Source organism: Pleurodeles waltl, chromosome 3_1, assembly GCF_031143425.1.
Source record: "Pleurodeles waltl isolate 20211129_DDA chromosome 3_1, aPleWal1.hap1.20221129, whole genome shotgun sequence".
NCBI classification, from domain to species: domain Eukaryota; kingdom Metazoa; phylum Chordata; class Amphibia; order Caudata; family Salamandridae; genus Pleurodeles; species Pleurodeles waltl.
This window is the reverse complement of record NC_090440.1, coordinates 599,441,713-599,456,637: the sequence shown is the minus strand read 5'-3', so window position 1 is coordinate 599,456,637 and position 14,925 is coordinate 599,441,713. Positions and strand designations below refer to the sequence as shown.

The following is a 14,925-nucleotide window of genomic DNA, read 5'->3' as shown; positions in this document are numbered from 1 at the left end:
GGTACTTACACTCTGCACCAGGTCCAGTTATCCCTTATTAGTGTAGAAGAGGTGTCTAGCAGCTTAGGCTGATAGAAAAGGTAGCTTAGCAGAGCAGCTTAGGCTGAACCAGGAGACTTGTAAAGCTCCTACTATACCACTGGTGTCATATGCACAATATCATAAGAAAACACAATACACAGATATACTAAAAATAAAGGTACTTTATTTTTATGACAATATGCCAAAAGTATCTCAGTGAGTACCCTCCATATGAGGATAGCAAATATACACAAGATACATGTACACAATACCAAAAATATGCAGTAATAGCAATAAAAAGCAATGCAAGCAATGTACAGTCACAATAGATTGCAATGAGAGCACATAGGTATAGGGGCAACACAAACCATATACTCTAGAAGTGGAATGCGAACCACGAATGGACGCCAAACCTATGTGAGCTTGTAGAGGGTCGCTGGGACTGTAAGAAAACAGTGAGGGTTAGAAAAATAGTCTACCCCAAGACCCTGAAAAGTAGGTGTAAAGTGCACCTAAGTTCCCCAGAGAGCACAGAAGTCGTGATAGGGGAATTCTGCAAGGAAAACCAACACCAGCAATGCAACAACGATGAATTTCCAGACGAGAGTACCTGTGGAACAAGGGGACCAAGTCCAAGAGTCACACTCAAGTCGGGAGTGGGCAGATGCCCAGGAAATGCCAGCTGTTTGTGCAAAGAAGCTGCCACCGGATGGTAGAAGCTGTGGATTCTGCAAGAACGAAGAGGACTAGGAACTTCCCCTTTGGAGGATAGATGTCCCACGTCATGCAGAAGCTTGCAGAGGTGTTTCCGTGCAGAAAGACCGCAAACAAGCCTTGCTAGCTGCAAGGGTTGCAGTTAGGGTTTTTGGATGCTGCTGTGGCCCAGGAGAGACCAGGATGTCGCCAATTGCGTGAGGAGACGGAGGGGGCATCCAGCAAGACAAAGAGCCCACTCAGAAGCAAGCAGCACCCGCAAAAGTGCCGGAACAGGCACTACGAAGAAGAGTGAACCGGAGCTCACCCGAAGTCACAAAAGAAGGTCCCACAACGCCGGAGGACAACTCAGGAGGTTGTGCACTGCAGGTTAGAGTGTCGGGGACTCAGGCTTGGCTATGCACAAAGGAAATCCTGGAAGAGTGCACAGGAGCCGGAGCAGCTGCAAATCACGCGGTACCCAGCAATGCAGTCTAGCGTGGGGAGGCAAGGACTTACCTCACTTGGACTGAAGAGTCACTGGACTGTGGAAGTCACTTGGACAGAGTTGCTGAGTTCCAGGGACCACGCTCGTCGTGCTGAGAGGGGACCCAGAGGACCAGTGATGCAGTCTTTTGGTGCCTGCGGTTGCAGGGGGAAGATTCCGTCGACCCACAGAAGATTTCTTCGGAGCTTCTAGTGCAGAGAAGAGGCAGACTAACCCCACAGCATGCACCACCAGGAAAACAGTTGAGGGCCGCAGGATCAGCGATACAAGGTTGCAGTAGTCGTCTTTGCTACTTTGTTGCGGTTTTGCAGGCATCCAGAGCAGTCAGCGGTCGATTCCTTGGCAGAAGGTGAAGAGAGAGATGCAGAGGAACTCTGATGAGCTCTTGCATTCGTTATCTAAGGAATTCCCAAAAGCAGAGACCCTAAATAGCCAGAAAAGGAGGTTTGGCTACTTAGGAAGGAGGATAGGCTAGCAACACAGGTAAGAGCCTATCAGAAGGAGTCTCTGACGTCACCTGCTGGCACTGGCCACTCAGAGCAGTCCAGTGTGCCAGCAGCACCTCTGTTTCCAAGATGGCAGAGGTCTGGAGCACACTGGAGGAGCTCTGGGCACCTCCCAGGGGAGGTGCAGGTCAGGGGAGTGGTCACTCCCCTTTCCTTTATCCAGTTTCTCACCAGAGCAGGGCTGGGGGATCCCTGAACCGGTGTAGACTGGCTTATGCAGAGATGGGCACCATCTGTGCCCATCAAAGCATTTCCAGAGGCTGGGGGAGGCTACTCCTCCCCAGCCCTGACACCTTTTTTCAAAGGTAGAGGGTGTCACACCCTCTCTCTGAGGAAGTCCTTTGTTCTGCCTTCCTGGGCCAAGCCTGGCTGGACCCCAGGAGGGCAGAAACCTGTCTGAGGGGTTGGCAGCAGCTGCAGTGAAACCCCGGGAAAGGTAGTTTGGCAGTACCTGGGTCTGGGCTAGAGACTCAGGGGATCATGGAATTGTCAGATGCCAGAATGGCATTGGGGTGACAATTCCATGATCTCAGAAATGTTACATGGCCATGTTCGGAGTTACCATTGTGACGCTATACATATGTAGTGACATATGTGTAGTGCACGCGTGTAATGGTGTCCCCGCACTCACAAAGTCCGGGGAATTTGCCCTGAACAATGTGGGGGCACCTTGGCTAGTGCCAGGGTGCCCACACACTAAGAAACTTAGCACCTAACCGTTACCAGGTAAAGGTTTGACATATAGGTGACTTATAAGTTACTTAAGTGCAGTGGTAAATGGCTGTGAAATAACGTGGACGCAATTTCACTCAGGCTGCAGTGGCAGGCCTGTGTAAGAATTGTCCGAGCTCCCTATGGGTGGCAAAAGAAATGCTGCAGCCCATAGGGATCTCCTGGACCCCCAATACCCTGGGAACCTCAGTACCATATACTAGGGAATTATAAGGGTGTTCCAGTATGCCAATGTGAATTGGTGAAATTGGTCACTAGCCTATTAGTGACAATTTGGAAAGCAAAGAGAGAGCATAACCACTGAGGTTCTGGTTAGCAGAGCCCCAGTGAGACAGTCATTCATCACACAGGGAACACATACAGGGCACACTTATGAGCACTGGGGCCCTGGCTGGCAGGGTCCCAGTGACACACACAACTAAAACAAGATGTATACAGTGAAATATGGGGGTAACATGCCAGGCAAGATGGTATTTCCTACACAGAGTGCCCCCAGCCCAGGGACGAGAAGAGGTAAGTACATGGTGTTACCCCACACCCACAAGTAAACTTTGTAAAAGGACTGTGCACGACCCAAGCAAGACTGGAAGAAACAGAAGATGGATCCTGACGGAAGAGGACCTGCAAATGAAGGGTAACACGTCAAATGCCAGTTGAAGTGTCTGGTTAGGGCATGAGCCACTACCCACCCTTCTGGAGATACAGGACCAGGTCGACTGTGAACAGTAGGAGTCAGCTATGCGGGACAGGAGCAGGTGAAGAGTTTCAGGAGTTATGCAGTCTGTCCCATGTCGTAAGAAGAGTTGCAGTCAATCAGTGGTGTGGGAAAACCAACAAGCCTTGGCAAAGTAAAAGTTGTAGACGAAGAGTTGCAGAGGTGCTGGGGACAAGGTAAGTCCGGGGGAGACTCAACCCAAGGATGGGAGTCCCAAGCAACCCTCAGCAGTGAGGGGAGTCAGAAGCCGAGGATGCAGCCCCCACAGGCAACTCATGGGCAGCAGGCACAGGAGTCGCAGTGAGGCCCAGTCAGCACACCTGACAAGCAGTCCCCCGTCAGTGGAGCAGCAGGCATGAGACAGTGCTTTGCAGGGAGGCGTGCTGGAGGCCGGGGCTACATGGAGGCTGAAGATCCCTTGGAAGAAGAGCTAACAGTCCTTGGTAGCTGCAAGAGTCGTGGTGCACATTGGTACTGTCCGGCAAGTAGAGACAAGAGCTTACCATCTCCCAAGTTGGACATCTGGTAGAGAGGACTAAGGTTACTCTCCAGACCACCAACTGTGATGCAGGATCCACCCAGTTCCGAAGAAGAGGATCCACGCAGCCGGTTGTTGTTGCAGTTGGTGCCTGCGGATTCAGGGGAGTGACTCCTTCACTGCAAGGGAAATTTCTTCTTCCTTTTTGTGGCGGCTGAAGACTCGTCAGCCTCAGAGGATGCATAGCCAGGGAAAGTTGCAGTTGCTGGAAGGAGCCAGAGTAACAATGTGGCAAAATGGAGTCGTCACGAGTTCAGATTGTCGGTTCCTCGAGGGTCTAGTTGCAGTCAGTCTGCGGTGGCCAGAAGATGAAGTAAATGATGCAGAGGAGTCGTGCTGGAATCTTGCATTTCGAATCTGAGGACCCACCCAAGAGGGAGAACCTAAATAGCCCACGAAGGGGCAACCTACCAGGGTGACCACCTATGAGGAGGGGATTGTGATGTCACCTGTCTGACCTGGCCACTCAGATGCTCCCAGGGGCCTCTGCCCAGCTTGGATTCAAGATGGCACAGTCAAGTAGCCACCTGGGGTGGTAATGGACAGGGGAGTAGTTGGACCCCTTTTCCGTTGTCCAGTTTCATGCCAGAGCAGGGATCCCTGAACTGGTGCAAATCCGTTTAGTTAAGGAGGGCACCAAATGTGCCCTTCAAAGCTTACCAGTGGTTTGGAGAGGATACCTCTCCCAATCCATGTAACACCTATTTCCAAAAGGAGAGGGTGTTGCCTCCCTCTGCCAAAGGGAATCCTTTGTCCTGCCTTCCTCTGCCTGAGCTGGTCAAGCAGCAGGAGGGCAGTAACCTGTCTGTGGGGTGGCAGCAGTGCAGGCTGCCCTGAAAACTCCAGAAGACTGGTAGGAGCAATGTTGGGGTCCTTTAAGGAGTCCCCTGAGGGCATGGAATCATACAACTAATACTGGAAACATTATTGGGGTATGATTCCGATATGTTTTACACCAAACATGCCCAGGTTCGGAGTTACCATTATGTAGGAGGACACAAGTGTCCGGTGCACAAGTAAAATGGCTTCCCTGCAGTTACAAAGTCCAGGAAAATGGAGCTGGAGTTAATAACCTGCATCCTGCCCCCTGGGCTAGGAGGGCCTGCCTTAAGGGGTGACTTACAGTAACCTGGTGCAGTGGCCTGTAGTGAAACAATGCATGCTCCTTTTCCCATAGGCTGCAGTGGTAGGCCTATAGGCATATTTTGCATGGGCTCCCATGGGTGGCACAATAGATGCTGCAGCCCCTGGGGAACCCTTGGTGCCCCAATGCCCTGGGTACCTACGTACCATATACTAGGGGCACCAGTATGCCAATTGTGGGGTGTTCTATGTCCTAAGCAACCAACTTTAGAGGGAGAGAGAGAGAGAACAGTCACTGGGTTCCTTGTCACCATGATCCCAATGACCACTGTCCGAACACACTGACAGCAAGCAAAAAGTGGGGGTAAGCATGCCAAAAAAGAGGGTACTTTCCTACACTGCACACCTGAACTGCTGCTGGACTTCACAGGAACCAAACAAGCTTGCAACTTCCTAGACGACCTTGCCTTGCAACATTGTTTCTCTGTCTCCTTCCAGCAATTGCACATTTCCATGTCTGTGCATCCTTTGGGGTTGGCAAGACTTCAGCTGCACAAAGGAAGCCAGAAGGACTCTTCCTTGGAGTGAAGGAGTCACTCCCCTGCATCTGCAAGCACTTAAGGCAACGGTGTCCAGCTGATGGGATCTTCTGCCATCCGGCTCCAGGAAGAATGTCCAACACAGCTCCTTCGGGTCCTCTCTACCTACTGTCCAACTTGGGAGATGGTGAGCCATTACCTTTTTCTCCACGTTGGTGCCCCTGTGCACCATGACTCTTGCAGCAACCAACGGTTGTTACTCCTGCTCTAACTGATCTTCAGGCTCCAAGTAGCCCCAGCCTCCAGCACTTTATCTTTGTAAAGGCAGTCTCTCCTCTGCAGCTCCAGCGATGTGATTAGGTCTCACTGCAACTTACTGTTCCTTCCGCTCAGTGGGATGCCTGTGAGGTCTGCAACTGCTTCTACTGGCTCTCTCGACTGCCGAGGGTCAGCCCAGACTCACCTCCAAGGGTCGAGTCCCCGGACTTTGGTGGTCCTCTTCTCTGTAAATCCTCTTCTGCCCCGATTGGCATTTGCCAAGGCGTATTGATGTTTCTCCTGACCACTGACCAACTGCGACCCGGGCAGGACATCATCTGCACGACTCAAAAGGACCTCTCTATAGCTCCTGGGCTCCAGAGCTGATCTTCATCTTCCCTCGTCGACCTGGATCTTCATCCACAGGAGGCTGGGTAGTGGCTCCTGCCCCACCTGGGCACTCCTGTGTAGATTGGATTGTTCCCTTCTTTCGTGGGTCCTCTTCTACCGGAATCCACCGTTGGGTACCACTGGACTGGTCCTAGTCTTGTAATCTTCCTTTTCCAAGTCTCCTTGTTAGTCTTTGGGAGGACCAGCGAACTTACCTCTGATCTCCTAGTTGCTGGGGGTCACCTAGGAACTCTCCTCTTGGGGCCCGAGCTCTCCCAGCCCCCTTCTAACTATTCCACGTCCTTGGGTGGGAGGGGTAAGGGGGGCGTTTTAAGTTCACACTCAACTATTTTAGCATAGGGACCTGGCTATTTTCTGCTATTTTTTGACAATGCTTGTTATTTTTCAATGCTAATTTCCTAATAACTATTGTGCATATTTGGTGTAAACTCATCAGTTGGGAGACTGCCTATAAGAGATCTAGTTCAGTGTTACCGTAATAAAGTACCTTTATTTTTGTAAAACTGTGTGGTTCCTTTCATGTGAGAAGTTAGACTGAATTGGTATTGCAAGTGCTTTACACTCCTCCTAAATAAGTTTTGGCTGCTCACCACAGCTACCACTAGAGAGCCCTTACTAGACACTTTCATTAACTAATAGGGGGTTGAGTGGACCTGGTGTAAGGGGCAAACACCATACGTGTCTACCAAACACCAGGCCAGCTTCCTACACTAGAAAATTATCCAAATATCTTTTTACCTTTCTTGCCTGCATTGTGAAAGCATGAGCAAGTTCTTATCTAGATTGTTTAACCTGTACAACTTGGCATTAATAGGCTGAAGTGATTTTAAAGGGCATCGTATTCTGATACTTGATTACAATTATAGTGTATTGTCTAACCATGAACAGTTTCCTCCCATATTCCCAAATTAGTTGTGAGGCATTTGAATGGCAACTTTCCTTTGGCGTCACCACATTTGTTGATTTCTACAAAATGTGTCTGTAATTTAAAGTCCATATACCATTGAGCATGTGGCCTACCGTTTCTGAGAGCATATATCCCCTATTAATGTGCCCAGCCTAATGGATTGTATGCACCCTAGTTTTGCCCAAAATTTAGATCACTGCTGTTACAAATCTACTACCATAATTATTATTCCTGACTTCCATGAGTGTATTTGGGGTGGTTTCACATTTCCACTTGATGTTCCCAATCATTCACAATATTTTTGGCATTTGACTCTAAAGAAGAATAAGCATATTTTCATGCACAACTTATTTGTCACTTTGCTTCTTAGATTTTGTTGAAATTATTTATTTTACTGATTTTACAGTTCACAAGCAGTCTTTAGTGCAAACTTTTTCTTTGTGATTGCAGTGTTTCTTTTGATCGTGTATCAGATATCAACTTTACCCTCAACACAAATGAAAGCGTGAGTATGCATTCTTTCAGATCCTTTAATCCAATTTCTCATATACTGTTGTTACCAAAGTTGTAGATGCCTGGGTCTCACCTCTGAACTGCTCCTTTTGCAAAAATGTGTTATAAATTAACATCATGTCTCTTTCTGATGTACTATTCCTCGTAATTCTTGTTCCTCTTAGAATTATCTCTAGTAGCAAGACTGAACCTGCAGATCTTTCAATGTCTCACAATGAATGTCACACTGAAAATGTTATCACAGAAGGTTAAAGTTTTTTTTCTGGTCATGATTCAAGCCCTATAGATTTTTTTTGCTCCAGGTGTAGATTGGATTCCGGTTTGCACTGTATATGGCAAGTGACTGATCACAACTCCAGGCACTTCTCACTCTTGGGATATCTGAGTTGAAGGAGGGACACCAATTGTTGAAAAAAAGTGTTTGAGATCAATATACACTGGTTCAAGTAGAGAATATTTATACCTGATTGGGTATCACTTCATCTTCCTCCTCTGGTGCCTTTCAGAAGTCAGGGTCTAACAGACTCTAATAGAGACCTAGTTGTAGATTCCTTACCTTAGAATTTACCCCAGGCATCAGGCTGGATCTGGAGATTTTTCTTCGAGCAGTACCCCTGCACACTATCAGCTGGTGTCGGTCAACTCTGCGGGCATCGTTGGCGTAGTGGTTGCCGTGATGTTGCAGTCGTATATAGGTGCCACCCCAGAGTGCTGACAATAGTCCTTTTCTTTCCACGTCAGTCTACACGCAGATTCGAGAGAAGAGCTGACCCTAGTCATTTTTTGACTAACTGCAGCATTTTTGTCAATTGCTTTTTGATGAGGTTTGGAGGCATTGAGGGATGTCCCGGAAGACCAGTTTAAAACCCTGTGACTCCTGTCACCGAATGATGTTGGTGATGGATCTGCATCTCGTCTGCCTTTGGTGCCTGGAGCGCGACCACAACCTGAATTAATGCTCTGAGTGTTGGGCTGTGAACCCAAAGGCTTTTGAGGGCGCGGTCCCTGAAGCTCTTGGGAGCCAGGCACCAGACTCCGCATCGCTCCTGGTTTCGTTCGAGAGGAAGGTCATGAGACCGCTCGCAGAGTCATCACCTCTCCTCTTCGTTCGTGTCCTCACAACAATCAGGTCACAAGAAAAAGAAGTCGAAGCAGGCCAAATAATCTTAGACTTCACTCTGTCGCTCGGATGACGCGACGCAGGAAGAGCATAAACGCTCTGGACCACCACCACCTTCGTAGCCTGCGTGTGGGTCTGCTCAGCGCCTCCCTGACTTAAGGAGCCAGTGCCACCCCTGCCCAGTTGAAAGAGTTCTGCAGACCAAACTTTCTTTGGTGCCTTCGGGCCCAGGAGAGTCGGTGGGAGCCCCCACGGGTTCCATACTGGCGGCTTTCAGCCTTGTCTCCGGATCTCCTCTCAGATCCGTACTAATGCCGGTTGTGCCAACGCGACTTTCCCAGCGTCAGGCTAGACGTTGCCCCCTGGACCCCTTAGAATACCAGTTTGACCCTGACATGGACTGGGTTCAGGATTTGGGCGATGATAGCGGACTAGATACCTCTTCTGATACTGGCATGCTTTCTCCCCCTTCCGAGGCTACAGAGGAGGGAACTTCATACTCTATGGTGGTAAGAAGGATTGCTGAGCTTTTGGATCTCTAACTGCGTTCTGTGGCGGTCATGACTAATCTCCTGACCAGGTGCTTCAGCCTAGGGTTTACAGTTCAGAACTCTTTCCACCCTTTAATGAAGCCCTTATGACGTCCTACTGGGTACCTGCCCAGCACAGGGGCTCTTGTGAATAGGACGGTTGCGCGCCATTGGCCTGCACCGACCGACCACTATTCCTGAGCTGTCATCCTACGCCTGAGAGCCTTGTGGTCCAGGCTTCCTCTTCTGGCGCATTCCCTTACGCTCCCCCAGATAGGGAATCAAAAAGACTGGATAACATGTTTTCTTCCGCCAGTCTAGGGCTCTCGGTCATGAACACTGCATGCCGATTGGGCCGTTACTCCAGTGCTCTCTGGGATGCGATCACACAGGTGCTGCCTTGAGTATCGAAGGAGGGCGGTTCGTTCACAAGCTGTTTCAGATGTGAAAGATGCAGCAAAGTTCATCATATGTTATGGCCTGGATAAGACCCGCTCACTAGGTTGTGGATCGGTTGCATAGTTAGTGGCCTTGAGGCGCCACGCCTGTTTGAGGACCACTGGTTTTTCAGGTGATGTCCAGCAATATTTAATGGACACGTCCTTTGGCACCTGTAGAAAAGTGCCCTTTTTGGCATGGTTACTCCACAGACACAGGCATACACACAGGCAGACAGAGACATAGGCAGGCATACACACAGGCAGGCATACACACAGACACAGAGACAGACACAGAGACAGACACAGAGACAGACACAGAGACAGACACAGAGACAGACAGACAGAGACAGAGACAGACACAGAGACAGACACAGAGACAGACACAGAGACAGACACAGAGACAGACACAGAGACAGACACAGAGACAGACACCGAGACAGACACAGAGACAGACACCGAGACAGACACCGAGACAGACAGGCACAGGGACAGACACAGACAGGCACAGGGACAGACACAGACACAGACAGGCACAGGGACAGACACAGACACAGACAGGCACAGGGACAGACACAGACAGGCACAGGGACAGACAGAGACAGACACAGGCACAGACAGAGACAGAGACAGACACAGACACAGGCACAGACAGACACAGACACAGACACAGACACAGACAGGCACAGACACAGGCACAGACACAGACAGGCACAGACAGAGACAGGCACAGACAGAGACAGGCACAGACAGAGACAGGCACAGACAGAGACAGGCACAGACACAGACAGACACAGACACACAGACAGACACAGACACACAGACAGACAGACACACACACACACACAGACAGAGGCACAGGCACGGACACAGAGGCACGGACACAGAGGCACAGGCACGGACACAGAGACACAGGCACGGACACAGAGACACAGGCACAGAGACCGAGACAGAGGCACACACACAGACACAGACACACGCAGGCATACATGCAGGCATAGACAGACAGACAGGCACACACAGGCACAGAGACGCATAGGGACAGAGACGCACAGAGACAGGCACATACACAGGCACAGAGGCAGGCACAGAGGCACAGGCACACACACAGACACAGATAGGCACACACACACACACACAGGGACAGGCACACACACAGGGACAGGCACACACACAGGGACAGGCACAGGGACAGGCACAGAGGCACAGACACAGACAGAGACAGGCACAGAGACAGGCACAGAGACAGGCACAGAGACAGGCACAGAGACAGACAGAGGCACAGGCACACACACAGAGACAGAGGCACACACACAGACAAGAGACAGAGGGACAGGGACAGAGGCACAGAGACCGGGACAGAGACAGAGGCACACACACAGGGACAGGGGCACAGGCACACACACAGACACACACAGAGGCACAGGCACACAGACACAGAGACAGGCACAGAGGCACAGGCCCACAACAGACAGGCACAGAGGCACAGGCACACACACAGACAGAGAGGCACAGGCACACACACAGAGACAGACACAGACAGGCACAGGCACACACACAGACACAGAGACAGGCACAGGCACAGACACAGAGACAGGCACACACAGAGACAGGCACACACACAGGCACAGAGACACAGGCACAGAGACAGAGGCACACACACAGACACAGGCACAGAGGCACAGGCACACACACAGACAGGCACAGAGGCGCAGAGAGACGCAGGCATACACACACACACACACAGACACAGAGAGAGACGCAGGCATACATGCAGGCATACAGACAGACACGCAGACAGACAGAGACAGACACGCAGACAGACAGAGACAGACACGCAGACAGACAGAGACAGACACGCAGACAGACAGAGACAGACACGCAGACAGACAGACACGCAGACACGCAGACAGACAGAGACAGACAGAGACAGACAGAGACAGACAGAGACAGACAGAGACAGACAGAGACAGACAGAGACAGACAGAGACAGACAGAGACAGACAGAGACAGACAGAGACAGACAGACAGAGACAGACAGACAGAGACAGAGACAGAGACAGACAGACAGAGACAGACAGGCACAGACAGACAGGCACAGACAGACAGGCACAGACAGGCACAGACAGGCACAGACAGGCACAGACAGACAGAGACAGGCACAGACAGGCAGACAGACAGGCACAGACAGACAGACAGACAGACACATACAGACAGACAGACAGACAGACAGACAGGCACAGACAGACAGACAGGCACAGACAGACAGACAGGCACAGACAGACAGACACAGACAGACAGACAGGCACAGACAGACACACAGGCACAGACAGACACACAGACAGGCACAGACAGACACACAGACAGGCACAGACAGACACACAGACAGACACACAGACAGGCACAGACAGGCACAGACAGACAGACAGACAGACAGACAGACAGGCACAGACAGACACAGACAGACAGACAGGCACAGACAGACAGACAGACAGACAGGCACAGACAGACAGACAGACAGGCACAGACAGACAGAGGCAGACAGGCAGACACAGACAGACAGGCACAGACAGACAGGCACAGACAGACAGGCACAGACAGACAGGCACAGACAGACAGGCAGGCACAGACAGACAGACAGACAGGCACAGACAGACAGACAGGCAGGCACAGACAGACAGACAGACAGGCACAGACAGACAGACAGGCAGGCACAGACAGACAGACAGACAGGCAGAGACAGACAGACAGACAGGCAGAGACAGACAGGCAGAGACAGACAGGCAGACAGACAGACAGGCAGACAGACAGGCAGACAGGCAGACAGACAGACAGACAGACAGACAGACAGACAGACAGACAGGCAGACAGGCAGGCAGACAGGCAGACAGGCAGACAGGCAAACAGACACAGAGAGACAGACAGACAGACAGACAGACAGACAGACAGACAGACAGGCAGAGACAGACAGACAGACAGGCAGAGACAGACAGACAGGCACAGACAGACAGGCACAGACAGACAGGCACAGACAGGCAGACAGACAGGCAGACAGACAGGCAGACAGACAGGCAGACAGACAGGCAGACAGACAGGCAGACAGACAGGCAGACAGACAGGCAGACAGACAGGCAGACAGACAGACAGACAGACAGGCACAGACAGACAGACAGACAGGCACAGACAGACAGACAGACAGGCACAGACAGACAGACAGGCACAGACAGGCAGACAGACAGGCACAGACAGGCAGACAGACAGGCACAGACAGGCACAGACAGACAGGCACAGACAGACAGGCACATACAGACAGACAGACAGGCACAGACAGGCACAGGCACAGACAGGCAGAGACAGGCAGGCACATACAGACAGACAGGCACAGACAGGCACAGGCACAGACAGGCAGAGACAGGCAGGCACATACAGACAGACAGGCAGAGACAGACAGACAGGCACAGACAGGCAGAGACAGGCAGGCAGAGACAGACAGACAGGCAGAGACAGACAGACAGGCAGAGACAGACAGACAGGCACAGACAGACAGACAGGCACAGACAGACAGACAGGCAGAGACAGACAGACAGGCACAGACAGACAGACAGACAGGCACAGACAGACAGACAGACAGACAGGCACAGACAGACAGACAGACAGGCACAGACAGACAGACAGACAGGCACAGACAGACAGACAGACAGACAGACAGGCACAGACAGACAGACAGACAGACAGGCACAGGCACAGACAGGCAGAGACAGACAGGCACAGACAGGCACAGGCACAGACAGGCAGAGACAGGCAGGCACATACATACAGACAGACAGACAGACAGGCACAGACAGGCACAGGCACATACAGACAGACAGACAGACAGACAGGCACAGGCACAGACAGGCAGAGACAGGCAGGCAGAGACAGACAGACAGGCAGAGACAGACAGACAGACAGGCACAGACAGACAGACAGACAGACAGGCAGAGACAGACAGACAGACAGGCACAGACAGACAGACAGACAGGCAGAGACAGACAGACAGGCACAGACAGACAGACAGACAGGCACAGACAGACAGACAGGCACAGACAGACAGACAGACAGGCACAGACAGACAGACAGACAGGCACAGACAGACAGACAGACAGGCACAGACAGACAGACAGGCACAGACAGACAGACAGACAGACAGGCACAGACAGACAGACACAGACAGACAGGCACAGACAGACAGACAGACAGACAGGCACAGACAGACAGACAGGCACAGACAGACAGACAGACAGGCACAGACAGACAGACAGGCACAGACAGACAGACAGGCACAGACAGACAGACAGGCACAGACAGACAGACAGGCACAGACAGGCACAGACAGGCACAGACAGACAGACAGGCACAGACAGGCACAGACAGGCACAGACAGACAGGCACAGACAGACAGACAGGCACAGACAGACAGACAGGCACAGACAGACAGACAGGCACAGACAGACACACACAGACACAGACAGGCACAGACAGACACACACACACAGACACAGACAGGCACAGACAGACACACACAGACACAGACAGGCACAGACAGACAGACAGACTCAGACAGGCACAGACAGACAGACAGACTCAGACAGACAGACAGACACACACAGACAGGCACAGGCACAGACACAGACAGACAGAAAGGCACACACAGACAGGCACAGACACAGACAGAAAGGCACAGACAGACAGAAAGACACAGACAGACACAGACACAGACAGACAGACAGACACAGGCAGGCACAGACAGACAGACAGGCAGGCACAGACAGACAGACACAGGCAGGCACAGACAGACAGACAGGCAGGCACAGACAGACAGACACAGGCAGGCACAGACAGACAGGCAGGCACAGACAGACAGACAGACAGACAGGCACAGACAGACAGACAGACTCAGACAGACAGACAGACACACACAGACAGGCACAGGCACAGACACAGACAGACAGAAAGGCACACACAGACAGGCACAGACACAGACAGAAAGGCACAGACAGACAGACACAGACAGACAGAAAGACACAGACAGACACAGACACAGACAGACAGACAGACACAGGCAGGCACAGACAGACAGACAGGCAGGCACAGACAGACAGACACAGGCAGGCACAGACAGACAGACAGGCAGGCACAGACAGACAGACACAGGCAGGCACAGACAGACAGACAGGCAGGCACAGACAGACAGACAGACAGACAGGCACAGACAGACACAGACAGGCAGGCACAGACAGACAGGCAGGCACAGACAGACAGGCACAGACAGACACAGACAGGCAGGCACAGACAGAGACAGACAGAGACAGACAGAGACAGACAGAGACAGACAGACACAGACAGACACAGACAGACACAGACAGACACAGACA

At 51.6% G+C, this 14,925-nt stretch overlaps 1 protein-coding gene across 6 annotated transcripts in view; it reads left to right on the top strand.

The window, feature by feature from the left end:
* PPP6R3 (protein phosphatase 6 regulatory subunit 3) overlaps window positions 1–14,925 on the top strand; it is a 1,278,047-nt gene that overhangs the window by 955,252 nt on the left and 307,870 nt on the right. For all 6 annotated transcript variants that reach the window (XM_069223039.1, XM_069223035.1, XM_069223038.1 and 3 more), the window contains one exon: window positions 7,362–7,416. In XM_069223039.1, the coding sequence (XP_069079140.1) occupies window positions 7,362–7,416 (55 nt within the window). The remainder of the gene's footprint in view (window positions 1–7,361; window positions 7,417–14,925) is intronic.